Source organism: Etheostoma spectabile, chromosome 10 (assembly GCF_008692095.1).
Source record: "Etheostoma spectabile isolate EspeVRDwgs_2016 chromosome 10, UIUC_Espe_1.0, whole genome shotgun sequence".
Taxonomy (NCBI): domain Eukaryota; kingdom Metazoa; phylum Chordata; class Actinopteri; order Perciformes; family Percidae; genus Etheostoma; species Etheostoma spectabile.
This window is the reverse complement of record NC_045742.1, coordinates 13829909-13854578: the sequence shown is the minus strand read 5'-3', so window position 1 is coordinate 13854578 and position 24670 is coordinate 13829909. Positions and strand designations below refer to the sequence as shown.

At 40.5% G+C, this 24670-nt stretch overlaps 2 protein-coding genes across 2 annotated transcripts; both read right to left on the bottom strand.

The window, feature by feature from the left end:
• Positions 1 to 1388: 1388 nt before the first annotated feature.
• On the bottom strand, positions 1389 to 3669 carry slc25a5 (solute carrier family 25 member 5). Its single transcript, XM_032527294.1, has 4 exons — positions 3406 to 3669; positions 2160 to 2646; positions 1926 to 2066; positions 1389 to 1793 (listed from the first exon to the last, which is right to left on the bottom strand). Exons 1-4 carry the CDS (start codon positions 3514 to 3516, stop codon positions 1636 to 1638), a joined length of 897 nt encoding a protein of 298 aa, XP_032383185.1. The 5' UTR covers positions 3517 to 3669; the 3' UTR covers positions 1389 to 1635.
• A 616-nt stretch (positions 3670 to 4285) lies between these two features.
• On the bottom strand, positions 4286 to 14207 carry slc25a43 (solute carrier family 25 member 43). Its single transcript, XM_032527292.1, has 5 exons — positions 13769 to 14207; positions 8844 to 9085; positions 8485 to 8657; positions 5804 to 5938; positions 4286 to 5230 (listed from the first exon to the last, which is right to left on the bottom strand). The coding sequence occupies exons 1-5, from the start codon at positions 14038 to 14040 to the stop codon at positions 5018 to 5020; spliced, it is 1035 nt and encodes a 344-aa protein (XP_032383183.1). The 5' UTR covers positions 14041 to 14207; the 3' UTR covers positions 4286 to 5017.
• Between the last annotated feature and the right edge of the window lie 10463 nt (positions 14208 to 24670).

Here is a 24670-nt window from a genome sequence, read left to right as displayed (position 1 = left end):
TGAAAGAGGCTTGCTGATTTTCAGGATTAACTATGTGCTACCTGCTGAGAGGGACTTTTGGGGATGGAGAGGTCAAAACAGTATTAAAAACTGATTTCTCAGGTCATCGGTTACGTCCAAGACTTTCAGAATCACTGAAAGATTAGACTAGACCCTGCTGAGTAAATCATGTAATCTAAAAGTGTTGCTAAAATAAGTCTATGTCCTCCGTTCAAGTGTGCAAGACACAGTGACTACATACTTAGTTCACAGGATGACCACACACACATTCATCTCAATGTAATAAATGTCAGATTCAGAAGTGGTATTTCACTCCTACTGTAAGTAGTAAGTCTAATAGACACTCACACTAAATACAGTGAGAAACATTCATCTGTGGTGTCAAGAACACAATGGTTTAGCGCCTTCGTTAATGATTTTGAACTTTTCATTTTAAGCATAAATCGCATGGGAAAAAATATGACAGAAATAAACATTTGATGAGCAGTTAAAGTGAATTATGTTTCAAAGCTGGACTAATATTTTAGACCTTAACATAACATATTCTCATAGACTTTATTTATGTAGGCACACTTAGGGTAATTATAGTTGCAGTGACTTAAGAGGATTTCTGTAATGTTAAAAGGCAGCCGTAGACACAGAACTTGGTTGTACTGACAATTTTGCCAGGTGGCTCTGTGACCTCATATTTTGATAGACTACAATTTGCTATTATAATTTAGAATGACCAATAAAAAGTTCATTTTCTGTCCTGTCGTGTGTAGGCTACAATCATGCGTTGCTTTTACAACAGGTCAGCATCAGGAGGAATTTAATGTATGGCATCCCTTAAAATACACATCAACACCAGCCTAAAACCTTACTATAAACCCTAGGTGTCCTTTGCTTCTTTACTGTAATAAACAGCTAGAATTGAGTTTTTACGCACTTTAATTTGACAAGAGCTCTACAGATCACTTGACCATTATAATAAATAACTAGAGCAGGTGTGTCATACTAGTGAATGTTCAAACAGCTCAAGGTTAAAGTTATCAGTCACCAGTTGGGAGTCAGAAGACACTTGGCAAGAGATGAAAGTAAATTTAGAAGGATGGATTAATCCACCTTGCAACAGATAATGGTAAATAGATAATAGTGAATGGTAAAGCTTGCAACTTCCTGCGTGTCACTTTTCTGCAAGTATGGCTTGGCTAAAATATTGTCAGGTCAACTTCCTCAGCTGATTTTGGCTCACCTCCAACTACAACCTGAGAGCCCTCTGCAACTCTATGCTTACATTTACATAGGACGCTGCCAAATGGATTCGGGACGCAGAACGTGAGCTGTGACACTCGGCCACTCTGTCTGTAAGGTTACCCTTTATACTTTCTATCACAGAAACCAGGAAGGAGATTCACTCAGTAGGTTGTTTATTTCTCTTATTTCGGCAAGGTTCCTGTGTTCAGGGAATGACATTCTGGTAAGAGGCAAAACAAAAAAACATGGGCCAACAGAAAAGCGCATAACAGCTTCCCCCTGTGCAACTAGTAGAAAATACTAGTTGGTCCCTATAAATATAGCCTGGCATTTAATTTCTTCCAAAATGTACAAGATATGTTACAGTAAAACTTCACAACATGAACATACAAAAACACCTTAGAGGACTTTCTTAAGCTCATCATACAAGACAAGCACAAAGGCGCCACCCATGCCTCTGAGCACATTAGACCAGGCTCCCTTGAAGAAGGCCTTGGGGCCCTCATCACGTGAAATCTTCTTCCAGCAGTCAATGGTGCCAGTGTACATGATGTCGGCTGGGGGGGGGGGGGGGGGGGGGGGGGGGGGGGGGGGGGGGGAGAGAATTACAAAAGATTTCACACGTTTATTCTAGCATCCGCAGCAAAAACAGAAAAATCTACTTTTGATACTTTGCGTGCATTTATTACCTCCTTTGCGTCCAGACTGCATCATCATACGACGACGGACAGTGTCGAAGGGGTAGGACACAAAACCAGCGCATGCAGTCACAGTCTGAGCAATCATCCAGCTTATAAAAATGTGTGTGTTCTTGGGGTCTGGAAGCATGCCTGTAAGAAAAATCAGGAGGGTTAACAAAAGTCTTAAAGGCTCCAGTGAGACAAGGTACTCAAGCTTTTCAATGACTGATAATGAAAGCTCACCCTTTGCTGTGTCGTAGACGCCAAAGTAAGCAGCTCTGTAGATGATGATGCCCTGTACTGACACGTTGAAGCCTTGGTAAAGACCCTTGATGCCATCAGACCTGAAGATCTTCACCAAACAGTCTCCCAGGCCTTTGAACTCACGCCCCTGTCCGGATTTGCCAACATCAGCAGCCAGACGTGTTCTGGCGAAGTCGAGGGGGTAGACAAAACAGAGGGAAGTGGCTCCGGCAGCACCACCAGAAGCTAGGTTACCCGCAAAGTATCTCCAGAACTGTGTGCGCTTGTCCACGCCATCGAGGAAAATCTTCTTGTACTTATCCTTGAAAGCAAAGTTGAGGGCCTGAGTGGGGAAGTATCGGATGACGTTGGCGAGGTTCCCTCTCCAGAATGAAAGGAATCCCTGCTCTTTGGGGATGCGGACGACACAGTCCATAATGCCCTTGTACTGTGTGGCAGCTGTAATCTGTTTGCTGGCATGCTGTACCTGTAATTAAAAGTAGAGATATAGTCATTAGAGGTTATAATATAAAGGCAGGATAAGCAGATCAAGTTTGACATCAGCCTATTTCTTCATCAGTGTGAATGAACCTGTTAACCCTCTAACTTGTCATATCATGACCCCTATGTGTCTGTCTGAAAGACACATTACTATCCATGTGCAACTAGTAGGCTACAACTCTGATGGCATCCATTCAACAATTCACAGCCCCTCCTGCTGCTGCTGCTGCTGAGCAGAGGCCCAATGCAGCAATGGAGTGCCAAGACGCAAACCTTGCTGTGACCTTGGCTGGTTTTTGACAAGCCAAACTAAAGACCTGTCATGGAATATACGCATTTTTCAACACCATAATCACGGTAGATGGCCCTGTCTGGCTTTTATAACACTGCATTATTTGCTTTGTAAGACAGCAGCTTACTGGCTGTGTAGCATATTACGTAACAGGTCTGATGCGCCTCATTACTTGTCTGTGCCTGCAGCAAACTCTGGCAGAGCTGCTCTTCACTGTATTTACACTCCAGCTTCTACTTTTAACAAGGCATCAGCTTTACATGATGTCCTTTACGACGACGTATCATTAGGCCTACACCTTGTTAAATTTACCCTTCATCCCTTTGAAATCACTGAATGAAAATGCTGCAAATTAACAACTACAGTTTTGCATTGCACACACGAGCACGATAGGATCTAATTACAGCAGCAACTAATTAAGCAACTAATTAAAATGATTCTGTTTGCACTCGCCTGGAGAAGAAGCTTGACTCTCTCGATGGGGGCTACAGCTGTTTTGGAGATGGCAGCGGCGATGCCACCAGCCAAGAAGTCCTTGGCGAAGGAAATAGCTGTCTCACTCATCCTCAGATGTTATCAGACACAGTCCTGTTACTTTAGTCGGTGGGGTTTGCCAGTGGAGTTGAAATGGCCGACTCCTGACTCGAAGAGAGGGGATTTAAGAAGACTGAACGCGAGAGAAACCGTGAACTTCGACTCTCGCGTCTGATTGGTCAGCTGTTGGAGAAGTGGGCGGGGTCGACTGATGTCCTCTGATTCAGATTTGGTGCTCAAGTAAACTCACAAGACCAAACAGTTTAACTATTCTATTTAATTAGTTGTCTAGATATCCCGATTGAATCACATCTCAACAGAACTGTTCCATTGTTTTAAGTTTTTTGGAACACATTTGGCTCAAAATCATGTCAAATGTCCCTTTGAAGCAGCTTTAAGGCTATGGTGGATAAAGGTCATCCCATCTGTTCATGTCCTTTAGTTGTCACTCACTTTCCCACAGTATGGAGGTGGACATTATTGAATCAGCTGACTGATCCAACCATACTAACTAAATATCAAGTCGGCCTGATCGCCCCAGAAGCGTTGCCTTTTATCATAAATAATCATTAGACAAACGGAAATTCATTGAAAAAAAGGTGCACTAGTAGCAAAGTGCAGACAGGTTGTTTTAACTATAGGTCAAAATGGAGTCATTCACTGAAGTAAAAAAAATAAATAAAAAAAAATGAAGAGATAGGAAAGTGGTCCTCAACAATGAGGACTCAAGGTTAACTCACATTATAAATATATATAAGACGTACAAAAATATACAAAAAGAACACCTTTGGAGCGAAAGTTGTCTCAATGAAATTTTAATGTTTTATGCATGTCTTTCATCACAATCAATGTTAGTACATTTAAGTGATTGATCATACTCAAACATAAGAAGCATTAACATTTATCCATTCATCATACATTACAAATAGAATCTATCACACCATATGGCACCATTTGATATCAATAACTGAAATGAGCCCCGAAATCAAAGGTTAATGCTCAAGGCACATAATGTTGGTTAAAAAAAGTTATGGAAAGACATGAAGGGTGAGGGAACATTTCACTAACAAATAATACCATCAGATGAAATAACAATATTTCTGAAAGAGGTAGACCGTTGCTGACAGGACATCATTTAAATAGATGGTAACGCCTTCTATGAAGACCTGAAACCTGAAATGTTATTTAATTATCATAGACACAACAAATATTTCAATTTGCTGGTCAAGTGTGGTCAGGGGTGGGCAAAAAAATCGATTCACATTTATATTGCGATTCAAGCTCTACAGATTCAAAATCAAATCATAGAATTCCAAAAATCAATTCATATTTATTTTTTTCCCGTTTTGGATACTATCACATGGGAAAAGTAACAGCATTTACATACTGTGAATCGTTTTTTAAAATTGAGAATCATTTTTGAATTGAAAACCGATTTTTAATCGAATCTTGAGCCTAAAAATTGATAGTGAATCGAATGTAACATTTTCTGAATCCCGCATCCCTACAAGATATCTTCTCATGTCAAGTTTCACCAGCGGTTTCTGAAAGACGACTCCCCTGACCCAAAGTTCCTGTTTTTCAAGTAGCGCTTTGCGTCTTCCAGCTCGTACGGCCCGAGGCTCTGGTCGACCCCCGGTGCAAGTTTGTAGCTCAGGGGTGAGACGATGTACCCGTTGCGGTAAAGGCAGCCCTGCTTACACATCTCGAAGCAGGTGAAAAGAAGGCCAAAGTAGGGAACAATCTGTGAGGAAAGAGGTTGGGAGATAGAGATGAGTTTCTTTCAGTGTGATGCTACCAACACTTTGTGTGAATAAATTGACCATAAATCCACACAGAGAAGGTTGTGGTCTGATTTGGGTATTACCAAATAAAAAATGTAATGTGTCTACAACTTATTTTCTTTCAAGTTGACAGTTGTGGTGAAGGAAAAAAAAACTGCTCATGACAAGGCCTTCACTTTGTAAAACAGCGTCCAACTATTGAGACATTTGCAGCTGAAATTGGAGAGTGGAGCATGTTGTTCCAGAGACAGACTTTGCTCACCTTGCACGTGATCTATGAATTACACACTGAACATTGCTTTCCATCCCCCCCCCCACCCTGTCCTCACTCTCCCTTTTGCGTAGGCCATGGGTTAACATTCTCCCAGTCATAAAGTCACTCATGTTCCTGAGCGTGTGCAGTTATTTTAGTTCCAAGATAAAGTAGACAAGTGCTTTTGATCGAGAGTACAATATATGGCAGAAATATAAATAATAATAATAATAATTATTATTATTATTATTATTATTATATTAAACAAGTGAAAAGGTACCTTTATTGTGTTGGCAGTAAGGCCATTCCACAGTGAGAGGACACCCTTGTTTTTGACAACCTGTATGAAACAGTCCACCATTCCACTGAAATGGACGTCAACTCCACCAAAATGGGGAAGACGGGCACTCTGCGCCTGAGAAAAGAAGAAAAGTTCAAATGAACAGCAGTGAATCAGAAAAATGTCATTATGTGTACAGATAGAACGCATTGCAATTTAGAGGAAGGTTTAATTAAGTTATAAATCAGCAGTGTTTTGCCAATTAGTGGTGTACTGATTGGACTTTTATGGCTATGAACCTGCTCAAATTGGCTAAATGTAATATTTATTTATTAAATAAAATAAGCAACACTGCTACAAAATGAAATATAGGGACAAGAGAACCATATAATAAACACAACGTTTAGTCTTTTCAAGGGTAAAGTAAAAAAGTTGAGGGTGGTAAAAATTAGGGTTGCAAAATTCCTAGGAATTTTCAAAGTTGGAAACTTTCCATTGGAACGACCAGGAAGATATCAGAATTAACGGGAATTAATGGGCATAAATTAAATACATAACCCATCACTATGAACCTATGTTTGTTAATTGTAAAGCCCACTTGTTTTTGATAGGCTGGAAGCAATAGACAGTGCTGATGGTTAGATTAGCATTCATATAACCATAACCATAGTAAATTAAAGGCAGCATGCTAGCTACCTTAAGATGAAGGTCAATGGTTTGTGCTACTACTCAGTCTACTGAATCCCATTGCACAAATCATTTCTAGAATCTAAATTCTACAGCAGATTGAAGCTGATTGAAGACAGACTGAAGACAGTACTGGATTTGAGCTCTAGGACTACATCCAGGCTATGGTTTTAATTGCTGACAATAATAACTTGTATTAGAATCTATTAAAGTTCTACTGACAAGAAACTCAACATGTGTATTCTCTGTACATGCCTGTCTGCTTATTACAAAACAAAATGTTTATGTATAAGATGGAATTTGTATGAGTTACCCAACATTTCCAGTTAATTCTTGTAAATTCCCATTAATTCCCATAATTTCCCATTAATTCCCATAATTTCCCATTAATTCCCATGAAAGTTTCCAAATTAGAATGTTTCCAAAATTCCCCAGCTTATCTTTGCAACCCTTGTTAAAATACAGTCACACGGGAGATGAAAACTTGGGAGCAAACCTGGTTAACAGTAAGATGAAACTTTATAAAAAAAGATATATAATTATGTGAGTTAACAGCATATTAAAGGTTAAACTGTAAGAGACAGTCACGCTGACAACTCTACAGGCTGACTAGTGTGTGACAGAGGAAATGTTTCTTTAGAAGTTTCAAGGTTCCCAAAGGGAACACATGCGGCCATTGAGGTATTAGATTGTTCAAACAGCTAAATTTGTCGAGGAAACTTTAAGTTGGCCCGTGAGTTAAACAATACTTAGCTACCCTAAGCTTCTGCAAACATCCTCAGCTGTTTCCCTATCATCTATTCTCTGCCGGACTTTTAATGTTTAACTGTTAAACACAGACAAGAGCTGAATCCCCAAGTTAAATCATTATTGTTCTTTGTAGTAAGGTGACATGGTTGTGATGGTTTAGTGAACTGGACATATGCAACTCTTACCTTGCTTGCTGCTGTCTGATAGTAACCGGCTATCTTTAGAGAACTTATCTATAGCTTTAGAAGACCTGGGACACATTCACATTCCCAGCTGCTGTTGAACCTTGAGGTAGCTAATAATAGGCTGATAAAACCGGATGTAGTATTCTGTCCTTTGCTGCGCCATTGTTATTCCCCATATGTCCTCCCCAACATGCAGCAGGCATTTCAAACATCACTTCACGGGAAAGGAGTGCAGACCAATGCTATAAATAGCCATAGCAGTTAATAATTATTTTGAGGGTCAATTTAAAAACTGCTAAAGATATAAAACATTTTAAACTTTCCATGTTCAAAAAACATTGAGTGATCCAGAAAGGCAAAACTTAATTTAGGTACATGCCCAAGGCCTCCCCCCCGTGGACTAAATGTAGTAATACAGCCAACACAAATGACCTATACTGTAAATCTGTTGTGTTTACACTTTTTTCCCAAATAATTTCAGCCAAGAATGATGAGAAACACTTTTTTAACGTGTCATAGTAGATACATTTAAGGAGGATTAGTTAATTTAATTAACACCTATTACTACTAATAACACCTATTAAATAATTTCCTGCATAATAATAATAGTAATGTATTCTTTATTAGTCCCGCAAGGGGAAATTACAATTTACACTCTGTTGTTATTACACACAGGCCTGAATTACATACACATGCACTAATGAAGAGATGTCCGAGTGAGCCCATGGAAAGGAGCCCCGAGCATCTCTCCAGCTAACAGTCCAACACCATACTTTGGTCCGTTCAGGGATTGAACCAGCGACCCTCCGGTTCCCAACCCAACTCCCTGGTGACTGACTGACACCCTATGCAGTTGTATTGTCACGTAGAGTGATCTTTAGAAATCTTGCAAATTTATACTTCCCTTTAAAAGATCATAAACATTCTTAATTGATCATGAGCCTACTGACCATTAGTTGGATAACTGACTAGGAGAAGCAACGTGAATGTTGATTTAATGGGTTTCTCCCTAAAAAATAACCTACATGGAGAAAGCTAAGTGTTTGAGGGGTTAATTACCTGCATCTTCCGTTTCACTGTTTCAAAAGGGTAGGAGAGTGTTTGGGCCACTCCCGCTGCGAGGCAGCCATTAATGAAGTTCTGAAGGGGAGTGAAGCGAAAAGGAGGCTCCTGCCAAAGTTTGTCCAAGTTCATGTAGACTGCATAGCATCCTATGGAAAAGGGAAATGCACCTGTACACAAATGAAGTGAACTGTAAGTTATAGTAAAATATATCATTCATGAAATGTGTGCTGCAAATGATGGGAAGACTGCAGACAAAAACTCTTGTCAGGAGGAAGATAAATATCTTTGATGAGTGGATATTAAATATTTTGAAATATTAGAACTACATGAGTGCTAGGAATATGCAAACACACCCAATAAAGTGAGGGAAAAGCCCCTGTAGAGAGCAAGCAGCCCTTCATTACTGTAGATCTTTGAGAGTGTGTGAGCTACACCGATGTATGTGGGCTGTCTGCAGTTCTGAACGATGAGCCTGGTCTCTGCCACCTCCAGAGGGTACGTGGTCAGGGCAGCAGCAATACCAGCCAGTCCGCCGGCGAATATGGCTTTCCACTGAGAGATGAAGCCCAGTTCATCCATGTGAAGGTGGACTATCCTGGACACAGAAGATGGCAAAATGAAGTGTACAGATTGCATTGATCAGAAAGTGAATGATTCTGTCCTTTGTCTTGGTTAGTTTTTTGATTTGCATTGATAGATGATCTCATGGAAAGTTCCCCATGCCAATCTCTACGTATGGTGAAGGGCATGCGATGATATGGGGTTATTTTAATTCCAGAGGCCAAGGGAACTTTATGAGAATGCATAGTATCCTGGATCCATAAAATAACTGGCGTTGCTGCCTCTATGGGAATTTAACAGAGGGGTGTGTATACTTATGTCCCCTGTATTTTAAGGAAGAACATTTGTTTATTCACAAAGAAAATTGGTGTCCTTAAAAAGGTTGGATTTTCCTACATTTATTGAATTAAGGCAGTAAGATCAATTTCCAAGATGTTTTTTATTCCTCTTTAGCATGGCTGTGTAAAGTTATTCAAGCCACTGTTTGTGTATATATATATATATATATACATACACACACACACACACACATATATACACATACAGTTTATATATACACATATACAGATTAGTTTAGATTAGATTCAACTTTATTGTCATTACACAGGTACAAGTACAAGGCAACGAAATGCAGTAAAGGTCTAACCAGAAGTGCAATAGCAGTATGTGCAGGATATACAATGGTTCCATAAGTGCAGGACATGGATAAGTACTGAATAAATATAGAAATGAATACATTATATATATATATATACACTCACCGGCCACTTTATTAGGTACCCCATGAGTAACGGTTTGGACCCCCTTTTGCCTTCAGAACTGCCTCAATTCTTCGTGGCATAGATTCAACAAGGTGCTGGAAGCATTCCTCAGGGAGTTTGGTCCATATTGACATGATGGCATCACACAGTTGCCGCAGATTTGTCGGCTGCACATCCTATGCGAATCTCCCGTTCCACCACATCCCAAAGATGCTCTATTGGTTGAGATCTGGTGACTGTGGGGCCATTTGAGTACAGCGAACTCATTGTCATGTTCAAGAAACCAGTCTGTGATGATTCCAGCTTTATGACATGGCGCATTATCCTGCTGAAAGTAGCCATCAGAAGTTGGGTACATTATGGTCATAAAGGGATGGACATGGTCAGCAACAATACTCAGGTAGGCTGTGGCGTTGCAACGATGCTCAATTGGTACCAAGGGGCCCAAAGATTGCCAAGAAAATATTCCCCACACCATGACACCACCACCACCAGCCTGAACCGTTGATACAGGCAGGATGGATCCATGCTTTCTGTTGTAGCCGCCAAATTCTGACCCTACCATCCGACTGTCGCAGCAGAAATCGAGACTCATCATCAGACCAGGCAACGTTTTTCCAATCTTCTATTGTCCAATTTCGATGAGCTTGTGCAAATTGTAGTCTCAGTTTCCTGTTCTTAGCTGAAAGGAGTGGCACCCGATGTGGTCTTCTGCTGCTGTACCCATCTGCCTCAAAGTTCGACGTACTGTGCGTTCAGAGATGCTCTTCTGCCCTGACCTTGGTTGTAACGGGTGGTTATTTGATCACTGTTGCCCTTCTACTCAGCTCAACCGTCTGGCCATTCTCCTCTGACCTCTGGCATCACAAGGCATTTCCGCCCACAGAACTGCCGCTCACTGGATGTTTTTTTGTAAACCCTAGAGATGGTTGTGCGTGAAAATCCCGTAGATTAGCAGTTTCTGAAATACTCAGACCAGCCCTTCTGGCACCAACAATCATGCCACTTTCAAAGTCACTCAAATCACCTTTCTTCCCCATACTGATGCTCGGTTTGAACTGCAGGAATTCTCTTGACCATGTCTACATGCCTAAATGCACTGAGTTGCCGCCATGTGATTGGCTGCTTAGAAATTAAGTGTTAACGAGCAGTTGGACAGGTGTACCTAATAAAGTGGCCGGTGAGTGTATATATATATATATGGCTACAGTAAAAGAAATGGACAACGTGACCCCGTTGATTTCAACGGAGACCAGTGAAGGCTATTAGAAGCAGTTTTCTGGTGAGGGCTGAGCGTTACTGCGCAGCCTCCAACTGAGCTTGAAGACGTAAAAGGGACGTGAGCAACTTGTTTGAAAGTTGTAGCCTTCTGGCAGCTGTGCCAAGAGAAATCTCAGTCAATCAGATTCTTGCAGAGAGTTAGGAGATAACATAGGCACAGGCTAAGTATTGCTAACTAAAATGCTAGTTAACGTTAGTAATTAAACCTAAACAGCTAATGTAAATCGAAACTGCCTACGAGCTTCTCCTCTACTGTTCGGTAATTCATCTACTACTATGCGACAGTTATTCGCGTGGTTATGACACAATCGTTAGCCTACTTTTACAAAAATGTCTGCTACGGAGCAATAACGTGAGATACAAGGTAATGGAGCCATTTATACATTTTCATCTTTCTTTAGAAATAAACAATGAAAAACCAAAGGCTTTAAATCCTTCAGATGTAGAGTTATTTGCTGTCAAAGTGAGGTCAAAATGAATGGCAGTCAATGGGATGCTAACGGCGGGGGGTGGGGGGTGGGGGGGGGTGCTAGGTTGCATCTTAATGGTGCCACAGGACTACGCTTGTCGATGCTGGCTTACCCCCTTGCATCTACCCTAGTTCATGCGAATGGAAAGGTAAAATTTCAAGCCAATACGTATACTTGGAATTGATGGTGGTGGTAAATATTCATGAAAAGGTTTGTGAACGGGCAACACCGATTTTGATAATGAACAACTAAACACGTCACACACTGGACCTTTAATGTACTGGTTTTGTAGTAAAGTGTCTTTGAGTAGGCTACTTTTAAAGGCTTTAAATAAAATGTGTTATTATTTTTATTTGACAGATGGAGGTTTTTCAGTGCACTCATTCTGTTTATGTTTGATGTTTCGCGTGTTTGTATTGTCCACCTGATTGTCCTATAAGCAGAACACCTCCCTGTGAATGTATGTTTTTGTTTCGCTCCAAGTGTTTAGACAATTAGTTAATTAATCGATTAGTCGACAGACAGAAAATCAATTGCCAAACATTTGTAATAATCAAATTCATTCATGAAACAAAAAAACACTTTAGTATGAATTACTGTCGATGGTGTGATAAAGAGTAGACCTAAACATGGTGTTCCCTCCAAGCTCAGAGTCCTTGCCTTGTTTATCATCAGGCAAACAAAAAAAACAACAGTTGCTGAATGCTGACATCATGACGATCAAGTTCATCATGTGCCCAGTAACTATAGTAGCTCGATCTTCCTCAGTACAATGGCTCTTTAAATTCACCTCTCAGTTGGTTGTCTGGCTTTCATCTGACACACCACAACACATAGAATCATAGGCTTCACCAAGATCAAAACATAGATTACTAAATCTAAAATGTTCATTTGGGCAGAACAAGACATTTTAAGATGTCACATTGGGTTCAGATTTGCGTGCGTGCGTGCGTGACAAAGATTAAGAGGGGTTTTTTTGGAACAAGGGGCAGACTGTACAGTACAGTAAAGGGCAGGTGTTTGAGCACACATGAGAGTATAGGTCTACCGACTGCGGCAGCTTCACTACAGTCAGTACAGTAAATATGTATGACTGCGCGCTGGATTACTGACACGACTGTGGGTCCTCGCTCCCTGCATGTTATTCAGACATGCGACCGGATGCATTGCGGTATGTTTTGTCCTGTTAACATGACAGAAACAGGAATGGCTAGAATATGCCCTGACCTCAACCCCACAGGCAACACTTCGTGTGACATGATGAGAACATATGGCCCCTTCTCCGGGTATCAACATACCATACTACACACATACATATGGTTAGGCCTTCGACTCGCACACATTTTCGTTATTAATTAATTTATTATGTTTACTGTTTAATCAATAAATCATTCGCTTCATACAATTTCACAAAACAGTAAAAAAAAACCTTGGCCTTCACAGCTTTCCAGAGCCCAAGTTGTCATTTCCAGCTTTTATTTTAGACCAAACCTGGTCTCGCATTGTTAGACCGAGCGCTGCGGAGTAAGACCCAAAAGTTGCACTCAGGCCAATTTACTATCATAGATGACAAAGTTAGATAACCAGCAGACATTCACATTAGATACCTTGGAACGAGCATTTTCTGCTTTAAATAATATAGTATTATATTATAGTTATAAACTCAATATACAGCAGCAATTATTGGTGATCGACTTATTATTCATTGCTGTCACTAATATCGGGCTGATATAGGTGGTGGTGGTGGTGGGGGGGGAACCTGTGAGACAAAACTCAGAGCAGGAAGAACCCCTGTCACTTTAAGTATCGACTGAGCCAATCCAGCCTTCTGATTGGCTAATAAAATAGAATGTTTACATTTGGTAGAACAGGAAGTACATTTTTAGCTGCAAGGATGAAAGTAAACAAATCATTTAAGCGAACCCTTTAGTTATTTTATCATGTCAAACAATTAACCCGATGACCACATATTCTTCTACTGATGTTATTATGTGTTCTCTAGTTGTTGGTTTTTACACTGTTTGCCTAACAAACTTGCTAACTCGGTGTCAGCTGACCAAGATGGCTAAGCTAACGTTAGTTTGCCACCATAGATGGGTTACCTATCGTTTGGCAAAAACACTGAGCAAACCACATGAAAAACAACCACAAGATATGTTTTAGGTCGATACAAACCAAAACGATTTAGATTAAAGCTTTACTTACTTTTTGTATGTTGTGAGATGAACTGCGGTGTAGGGGAACAACCGCAGACAAGAGGCGAGGTTTCCTTTCCAAAATCCTCGAATTCCCTCATGCTGGTAGATGAGGGCAAAACTTTGCCAGAAACCCTTCTTGCAATAAAAAGTTCCCACCTGACTTTTAATTTTAACCACCTCGAGGGGCGACGTGACGGTTTTACTGAAAACCCCGGCGAAACCGACGCACATAAAGCTCTGAGAGCTCGTCAGTCTGTCGTCTTTTTTAACCGAAGCCATCACCGATGAACTGTCCGCTTCCTGCGACACTTTTACTCGTCTCTGAAGGATAAGAAATGATTTGTGTACGCAGAACAGATATGTAACTGTACAGTAGAGGAGGAGGATCCGTCTCTTGTCCCCACTAAGCGGTGTTATGTGACAAAAACACGTCACTGTATACCGGAGGTGAGCTGGAGTCACGTCTCGGTAACACAAGGCGGCGCTCTTTGACCTGGTTTTAAAATTCTCAGAAGCCCTCAAATCCATTATTACTTTCTTTAACTGTCTATGATTATTACACACAGTACAGTGTGTTGTCCTTGGCCCCGATGTGTCCCCGTACTTATAAACAGTGGAAGAGGAGTATCCACACCCTTTATTCTAGTAAAAGTATTATCAGCAATATGGACCAGTGGAATGTAATTACCAGTAAGCGTATTTACAAAACTAGCCTACAGTTTTAAGGTACTTTACTTGAGGATTTGTATTTTGTCCTACTTTTACCCAACTACAGTTTGGAAGCCAGTATTGTACATTTTACTTGACTACGTTTGCTTAATAACTTTAGTTAGTTACTTTAAATTTTCAAATTATTAATACAAAATACAAATCAACTAATAAATCATTATGGATTAAGGTACGCAGCAGTATGTAAATTTGTTGATATTAGCCCCACCTTTACCTACTGCTCAATTAGTGATGCCTCCTGATTAACGCATCAATATACAGTATAATCCAGTGAAATTGTATTAACATATGACTGAAATGGGACATTCTGCACAATGAGTACTTTTACTTTATTTTTGATGCCAGTATAACATTTACTTAACCCTTGTGTTGTCCTCTGTCTGTTTATACGTTACCTGTTTATGAAAGATAAAGTATAAATTATCCCCCAATTCTGCGTTACATTTTCTTAGCCAACTTTATTCCAACTTGTTATCACTAGTTTTCCACTTCTTGTTGGAATTCAATGGTCAACAAACTTCATTATTATACCTAATTTCTGAGCTAAGAAAAGCAAAATTATGAATTATTTTGACTAATTGTTAACATTAGAAGATGGGTATACTGTAGCTATGTCAAAGTTATGTCAGTATAACGTTACTGTTTTGGAACCATTTCAATGTTTTGGAACCATTCATGTTATATTTGGGCACTATGGTTGAAAGAAACCCAAATTTATGATATAGAAACTTTGAAAATGGGTCAGATTTGACCCAAGGACAACATGAGGGTAAAGTAGAGAGTAAATATTTGTGTTTTTCTTCCACTGCTGACATGGACATAAGCATTTTAAAAGTACTCATTATGATGAAGGGCCCTATCCAGAATGTTATTTATTAAATAGGGACTTGTAAGACCGGACACATAATTTTAATTTCTCTTGAAGGTCAAAACGGCATGTTTTCATATTGTAGTTGTAGTTGAATTAAACCAGTCGTCATTTTTTTCAGGTGACCTTATGAGGGGTGCCTTTGATTGTAACCTTACATTTTAGGGATTGGTGGGATGACTCTATGTCTCTATAGGTGGCCCAATACTCCAAGTTTTTGATTTGTCTGTATGGCAAGTGGGGGTGAAATAATATAATATATACAATTTAGGCTATAAACTGTTCAACTGAAAGTACATAAGCATGTTTTTTGGAGGCTACTCTAAGTACCAGTTAAAATATATTTTTTTATTTTATATCTTATGTTCTTTTTTTTGTTTGTTTTTAGGAAAGTTCATTGAGAGATAAATATCAATTTTTAAGAGAATCTTGGCCAAAATGGCATGGCATTATTTAAAAATGTAAACACACTTGTTGGGGTTGGCAGTAGCTCAGTCCGGGGCCAACTTGGCCAAAGTTTAGAATGTTGACTGGTAGCTGGGGGACCTGCCAATTCACTTACTGGGCATTTCCGATGTGCCCTTGAGCAAGGCAATGCACCCCAACTGACCAGCCAACGTGGTTTCCCCTTCGCTTTGACACAGCTCCTTTGTAATGCATTTTCATGGATCTTGTGTGTATGTGTGCATGTGTGTGTATTTTGGGCCTATTTGAGTAATACAACGACATCATTTGAAATGTCACCATTAAGGGATTAATAAAGTGCTTCTGCACTTTGAACCAGCTTCCTGTTCAGTGATGCTCAGTAAAAGAGGGGAGATGTAGTGGGTTGATTTTTTTTTTTTTAATACTTTATTAATCCCACAAGGGGAAACTACACTTTTCACTCTGTTGTTATTACACACAGGCCTGAATTACACACACATGCTCAGGACCTACACATGCACTAATGGAGAGATGTCAGAGTGGGGGGGTTGCCCATGGAAAGGCGCCCCGAGCCGTTGGGGGTTCGGTGCCTTGCTCAAGAGCCCCTTGGCAGTGCCCAGGAGGTGAACTGGCACCTCTCCAGCTACCAGTCCACCACCATACTTTGGTCCGTACGGGGACTTGAACCAGTAACCCTCCAGTTCCCAACCCGACTCCCTATGGACTGAGCTACTACCACCCCAAAAATATCCTCCTTTTTCATCTGCAGTGCCACTGTCCAGCATTAATTTTCTTTATTGTACCAAGAAAACAAATTATTTACTGTCCAACTGTATTAATCAGCAGAGTTCTTGTCTCTGTCTGGTTTCAGCACCGTGTTTGTTTTTCTCCTGGTCTCTGCCTGCCAGCAGTGCCTCCCTCCCTGCCGGGCTGACAACCTCAACTGCGAGGAGCCTACCTTCTGTCTGCGGCTGGACCACTTGGCTCCTCCACAAAGGCTATCTGGAATAACAGAGCCTACCAGAGGAAATGACAGCCTGATCACAAGAAGGTTCCCTAACTCCCCCACTAGCTACCTACTGGGGTGGAAAAGGGTGTGTGTGTGTGTGTGTGTGTGTGTGTGTGTGTGTGTGTGTGTGTGTGTGTGTGTGTGTGTGTGTGTGTGTGTGTGTGTGTGTGTGTGTGTGTGTGCGTGTGTGTTTTACTGGCTTTTACCTCTGTAAAAATAGAAGTAATTTTGATGCAGTGGAAATAATCGGAGTGATGAGAAATGAGTTTTAAATGAATTTATGTCACCAAAACAAAATAACTTATAATACAAACAAAACAAAGAGGGATCAGTAACATCACCCCTGTTGTACTTAACAACCAGCCTGTGGAATTTGTGGAACATTTTAAGTACTTGGGCAAAATCATTGATCATACATTAAGTATTAAGTATGTATTTAAGAGAGCCAACCAGCGCCTGTCAGGAAACTGAGGAGCTTCAGTGTTAGTCAACATAGACTTGATATGGCATACATCGGCCTGGTAGAAAGTTTTTAACAATTAAATATAACCACTTGGTATGGCAACCTGAATGTAAAAAACAAAACCAAGCTCTTCAAAATTGTTAAAATAGCAAGGAAGGTGACTGGCAGGCCTTAAGCAGCTCAATGATCTATTTGACAGTGCAGCACTCAGAAAGGCCAGACAGATATCTGTGGATGTCTCACGCCCATTAAACTCTGAGTTTGAGTTGCTCCAGTCTGGCCGTTGATTCAAGGTCCTGAGGGCGAGCTGGAATATTTATAAGAGGTCATTCATTCCCCATGCCATAGAGGCACTGGATGAAAAAAGAAAAAAAGGTGGACAATAATCTATCTATCTATCTATCTATCTATCTATCTATCTATCTATCTATCTGTCTATCGTTAGGGGTAATTGAATTGTTTTACTTGCAAATCAATCCAATCTTTAGAGCCAGGATTATAGGCTGGTAAGAGATGGTCATTTACATCATAACCGTGCTCCAACAGAAGAATGCCGAAGTAGGCTTACTTTTTTTGCTCCCCAGAGCAATAAAAGAGCCCACTTTGAAAATGCTTGGAAACTTCTTTGATCTCACTGTCATATGTGTGTGTGGTTTGTGATGCACAAGATAATGGGATGTCTTTTTCTAAAGATAAGTAGTGTGACGCTGTATCTTATCAATAAATGCTTCAGCAATCAAACAGGACACCACCAAGGATCTGTTGCCACTCTGTCTCCACCTTGCCTTTACTTACCAGTATTCATAGAGAATACACATAGAGCACTCTTCCTGTATGTATATCCCTCTCCTGAATGAGAACTTCCTCTTTGCAGAAAAGCAGTGCGGGAGCAGCCTGTATGCCTTTGTGTCTCTGGGACTGGCACGTAGCAGTAGGTGTAGGCTAGCTGAGGCATTGTCATTCTCTGGGTATCATGCGCAAGTCAACCCTTGATCTCCCACTTTGAAGTGCATTGCTGGAGGAGACTGTGAGCAGTCATCTGGCATGACCTCACAGCAGTCAGAAGAGGGCGCCTGATACCAGGGAGGCTGCATGGAGGGCCTGAGTCGCTGTCATCCTCACAGACTGCTGTAATAAAATTCTCACCTCATTATCTGAGACAGTCACATCACAGACTTGTGTTGGCAGGGGAGGGGAAAGGGAAGAAAGGGTGGGGGAAGGGAACAGGCTGGGTGGGTGACACCAAAGCCTGTCTGTATTTGAGTGTGTCTTTTTTCTAAGGGTGGGGGGTTGTATTGGTGAGAAAAATCAGGCATAAGTACAATTCACTCTGGCACCATGTTGACACCTCTACCAACAAGGCTCAGGCCAAACTGCCGCACTCCCCGGCTCACTTAACAGGAATGGGAGACTTGTTATGCATAGGAGCCTAATTTTGAATTAATGGCTTCTGTGATGGGTTAAACTGTGAAAGGTTGTCAGGGTTTGTTAGGAATAGTAAATCCAATTTTGCACCTCATTACTGGGAACAGTCTTTAATACAACAAACACCAAAACTACTGTTATCTCAGCCCCGCAGACCAGTGAATGTGCTTAAATACAGTAAATTTGTGTTATGATTGTTTCAAGTGCTGATCCGTAAATGATTATACTAATGTGAGATTAATATTAGCACATGTGCGGTGACATCTTCAATGGAGTTGGGCATTTGGTGTTGCTTTTTTGGTGTATTTTTTTTTAAATTTAATTTAATTTGGAATTTGTACAAAAATTGGCATATTGTTTTGTGTGATTTGTATTTGCCTTGGGAAACTTAACAAGGAATGATGCATTACCTATTTAGTCAGGATGTAGATGACCAGGAGGCCCATTGTCTGTAAGGATGCAGAGGAGAACTTCTGGCAGCTGGTGCCCTCTTATCTTTCTATGTACAGCCAATAAATCAATATCAAATCTAAGGAAGAGGAAGCCAGATGGCCGTCTCACAACCCACTTGGGCCAGGGCGCTCTCAGGGCCTCCTTGGCTACTGTACCACCGGTGCATGCTGCAACCCTTTGAAGACATACACATTCAACAAGCAGCTCAATGAATGACTAAAGGGAACAAATAAGCTGTTACGACTCTGCTCAAATCAGTGTTTGTGTTTCCATCCACATCAAAGGCCTCAGTCTGTTTGATATGCAGCCCCCACACCTTGATCCGAGCCATGTACAGGTAGAGGGGAGGAGCAGTCCATTGAGAAGCGAGAGGGTCATGTGGCTGCTTCTCTCAGCCCTGGCTCGAGGGTAGTTGACCCAGACGAAGGGTCTTGTGGTGTCTCTTGTTCCCCAGGGAGCTATTGCCCCTTACCCCCATCACTTGACACATTATTTATTGGGTGGCCTATTGATTACATGTTTTTGAGGATTATTCAAAAGAATTTGGCACAATAAAATACAAAATAGGAAACATCTTGCATTTAAAGAATTAAATGAATATAATGTTAACTGAAGTAAAGACCGAGTTGTGCAGTAATTGACGGCTGCTAAGAGAGACATCCTGCCAGACTCATCTTGATTTCTGTGTAAGCCAGGGGTCAGGTTAAACAGTAGTTTGATTGAATGGCTGTTCACAGGCCAGTGTGAAATGCCAGCTCTATTGCAATGTGGGAGTGGAAAGGAGGGGGTTTCTCTGGCCTTTGTGTGGCCCGCGTTCTTAGAGCACGGACCCATTGTTAGAGGCTGACCAGCCAGCCCCTCAGACTCTCCTTTGCCCTGCTTTGTCTCGAGCAGCGTGACCATTTCCTTCATCCAGGTCAGGGCAGGGTCGTGACTTTGGACACCAGTCCTCCCTGTCTGTCTGCTCAGCCTGCATACTCATAAATGCATAGAACACTGAGACAGACGCATGATTGTCACATGTCAGTGTTTAAAAAAGTAGCAGTGTTGGAACAGGTTTTAGCCTTTTTGAAACAAGGATGACAGCAAAAAGATCAGGTCTCATTCTGGTTAAAATTCACAGAAGAAATGAAAATATACCTACAACATAAAAAAACGAAATTCAATAAATAAGCAAGACTTGTGTAGACATTTAAATTGATCTATGTGCAATACAAGTCAATATAACACATTAATGATTAATATATTTTGCACGGCGAGACATGTCTCACTTTCTCACTCCTTTTTGTGAGTGTGTAAAACACAATACTACATGCACAGAGCTGAGATAACCTCTTTACTGCCCTGAAGTGTCCGAGTTATGCAACAGTGAAGTTTTAGAAAGAGTGGACAGTACCCTCCCTCTATCCTGAGGCTGGACCTGCCTTATCATGGCCTGGCCATCATGGTGATAAGAAGAGGAAAGGCCAAAGGGCCATAAGGAACATGTGTATGGTTCAGGTCAACAGAGTGAGGAGGCTGGTCTCAAAGGGGAGGGAAGGTGGACAAGAATATTATCTGATAAGAATCTCCAAGGGCTTTTGATCTCTGAGGGGCTGATACTGGGCTACAGGGTGCCATGCTGGGCGGACGAGCTGAACGACACAGCAGGTACAAACAAGCGAGCCCTTGAAGATCATCTGGGGCTAAACATATTTACGCAGGGAAGACTGGAAAGACTCTTGTGATGCACACACACACAGACACACAGGCTTGTAGTCCTCAGGATTTCAAGCTGTAGTAGAATTTTTTCCATATTTAGACAGAAATCACAAATAATCCATATCCAATAAGCCCGCTGAAGAGATGCTTGAATGTCACAGTGTGGTCTAGTGTGGTTTTGTATCTTAAGTCACAGATTAAAAGCCATTATGTGGAGGCCAGACAGGACCTGGGGCTGCAGTGCAAGCTGTGGCCTGAACCAAATGCCTCGCTGTCTCACCCAGGGCAAGATGGAGGAGGGATTTTTTTCAGCTTGTTGTGGCCAAAGGGGAGGTTAGCAAGCTGCTGCAGAGTTAAAGTGTCCTTGGTTTCTTAGCAACAGTTCAAAACAAAGACGCAGATACACATGTACTTGTCTTGAAAGCCCCACTCTCTTTCACTGAACAGGGTCTAGTGAGGTGTAGTACTTGGAAGTTAAAGAAGAAGTTTGACGATACTCAATATATATATTTAAATTGTCAAAAATTCTCAGAAAACGACCACCTGGGTTGCTCACCTTGTAGAGTGGCGCCCATATGCAGAGGCTCAGTCCTCTACGCAGCGGTTCAGGGTTTGGGTCTGACCTGCGGCCATTTGCTGCATGTCTTCCACCTCTCTCTCCCCCTTTTCTGTCTACAGATGTCCTGTCTATTAAAGGCTAAAATGCCCAAAGAAATATAAAAATATTAAAATTAAAAACAAAAATCCCCAAAAAAACAATAAATAAATAATCTCATGAGACCAAAACAAAAAGAATGGTCTGTGTAGATTAATACCCTGTGCTATCTACCTCCATCGTCCAAAAACACATAAATGATGAACCGTTGCACTAGTATATCTTCCTGCTGCAGTAAATACTCACCAGAGCACAAAATGTCTATCAATCTGCAGCTGAAAATAGTCCAACAAATGCACAAATTACTCTTGTGTGAGTGATATACAGCCCAGCCCTTTAAAAAAAAATATACACGAGTGACCAGTTTCAAAGATGAATGTCTTCAGTACAAATGAATCAGGACTGTGCTGTTGGTTATAGCCTTTTTTTGGGAATTTGTTGACAATAATATAAATATGTATGAAAATGATGTGGTTGTTTTCGGCCACACAGGCTTTTCTTTTTTAGAGAGTGCTAATTGGAGAGGTATCATTCTTTCCTCACAAACTGAAAATAAGGATTAGGATTTCTTTTAAATTTGTCCTTAGTTCACATCAAGCCAAAGAGAATGACAGCGAAGTATCAGCGACCTGTTACATCCACGCTCCAATTAAAAGAATTAAGATGTAAGGGGCCTTCATTATCTGCTCTCTCTGAAGGACATCAAAGGCTGTGGTGGAGTGAGAGTGCAGCTGCCCTGACGGTGTGAGTTTCTCCTCTCTCACTCCAGAGGAACTTGTTTGTGTTGAGGATGTTTACTGATCCCAGGAAAGACAAACAGCCTCTTTCTTGTTTGTTGGTACCGCAGCTCAAACAGAGTGTGTGGGTGTGTGCGAGAGCGAGACAGAGCTTCAGGATGTATGGTATTGTTAGGTTAGTGTTTATCCTGTCTCTGTTTTCACACCACTTCCAAGTTTCCCATCAGAAAATGACCAAATTCAGCGCCGTGAAGTACAATTTGACAAAAAGGGGCAGCCAAGGCAGCTGCACAAAAACATCTTAAATCTGCATAGTCGTTAGAATTTCTGATGATGTTACATTGGCTTTCCTTCAGTCTAATAATCGACATGTCCATTAGCTCGCCATGTGTAATCAAATGACAACAAATTGCCATTAAACTCTCACATTTCTGAGCAATTTATTGCAACTTAGTTATGATACCTCATCTAAACACATGGTGTCACTATTCTCATCTATGCTGTTAGAAGTTAGAGGAAGCCCTCAAACTCAGTCCACATTTATCAAGTATCATTGTGCTGTCAAGTTGTTGTAAACAATGTTTTTGGCATATATTCGTCTAACGTGGACAGCCAAAAGTGTCACCATAAGCGCTTGGGGATTTGTTTGTTGGACTTAAGTGGAGTTACAGTTCTCCAGACCTTAAGGTGTACAGTCAAATTTAGTTTTGTGATTTACTGCTATGTCAATAAATAATTATTTTCATTGCAATATCATTCAAATGTATTCATTTGTAAGAAATACATTTTTTATGGTTTGTGTCAGTGAATACAACATGTACATTTTTATTTTAAATTTAGGCAGGAGGCAAGAAAGGATTAGGTTAATATGTGATGAAATTGATTTTTAATAGAAAGTATTACGCTTCCCATTAATTCAGTTAATACGGATACGGAAACAACTTCCTGGCTGTCCAGTTGACATCTGTATTGCCACAATGGAGTGTTTCGTTCTGTGAGCTTGTATCAGCAAATGTCACTTTGTACTACTGCTATAAATCCCGGGGGAAACAGGCTTTCACAGAGAAGTTTTATGGCACAGAGACTTCCCTTCCATTCTGCAGGGGGTGCTTTACGCCGTGTGTTCATGTGTCAGTCCTTTTAACTGGTACAGTCCCAAAACTAGTAGTATTTTCTATTCAGCATCATCCAGGAGTTTCCTTACATATGTTTGGTAAGACAACAAGTTTGGAATGTAGGCTGGTATGAAGTAAAGGTAAAGTCATAGTAAAAGTAGCAATACTGTGTAAAAAACCCTCTGTGAGAGATTGGCATGATTTTATTTCAGTTAACCCAATAGTTGGTTTCATTTGCATTCAGAGATGATTTTATGGAAAGTACCCCATGCCAATTTCTAGGTATGGTGAAGGGTATGCGATGATGTGGGGCTATTTTAATTCCAAAGGCCAAGGGAACTTTATCCGGCTGCAGAGTATCCTGGATCCATGAAATAACTGGCCTTTAAAAATAAAGATCTGCCTCTATGGAAATATAACATAGGGGTGTGTCTACTTATGCCCCCTGTATTTTAAGGAGGAACATTCATTTATATACGATACATTATTCATTCAAAAAGAAAATTGGTGTCCATAAAGGTTGGAGTTTTCCTAATTGTATTAAATTAAGGCATTAAGATCAATTTCCAAAAGATGATTTTTGTATTCCTCTTTTTAGTCAATTATAGCATGGGTTCCTAAACTTATGAGCAGCACTGTATACTGTATATGTCAAATATAAAACTATACGTAGTACTACACTGCCAGTTACAAAATATAATATATTTATTCACTGTATGACATCTTTATAGACTAATAAACTCACCAGTAGTGTACTAACAACTGTGGTGGACATTAACTAAGTATATTTACTTAAGTACTGTACCTAGGTTCAATTTTAGGATACTTGTACTTTAATTGGGTATTTCCATTTTATGCCACTCCACCCCATTTCAGAGGGAAATGTTGTTCTTTTTATTCCGCTCTCTTTTGTGCAATAGCTTTAGGTACTTTGCAGATTTAGTAAGTATAATTCAACTAATATATTATGATGTCATTATAGGTTAAGCAGTAATTAAAATTAGCCCTATCTTTACCAGCTGCAATATATGTACAAGCGATGTACAAAATAATCTACCACTAATTATCATCCACTTACAGGCTATTCTGAAATGGGCCATTGTGCATATTAAGTACTTTTACTTGCTATATTTGCTGATACTACTTTTGTACTTTTACTTAATTAACAATTGGATGCAATGCAGTAACCTATTTTTTTACGATGATATGTAATTTTTACTTGAGTAGAACTGTTTAATGCGTTTGTGCTACACAGAACAAACATGCTACATAATATGGGCAAATGTATTGTTTCCATGGACTATTCTGCATGCAAGACAATAACAGTT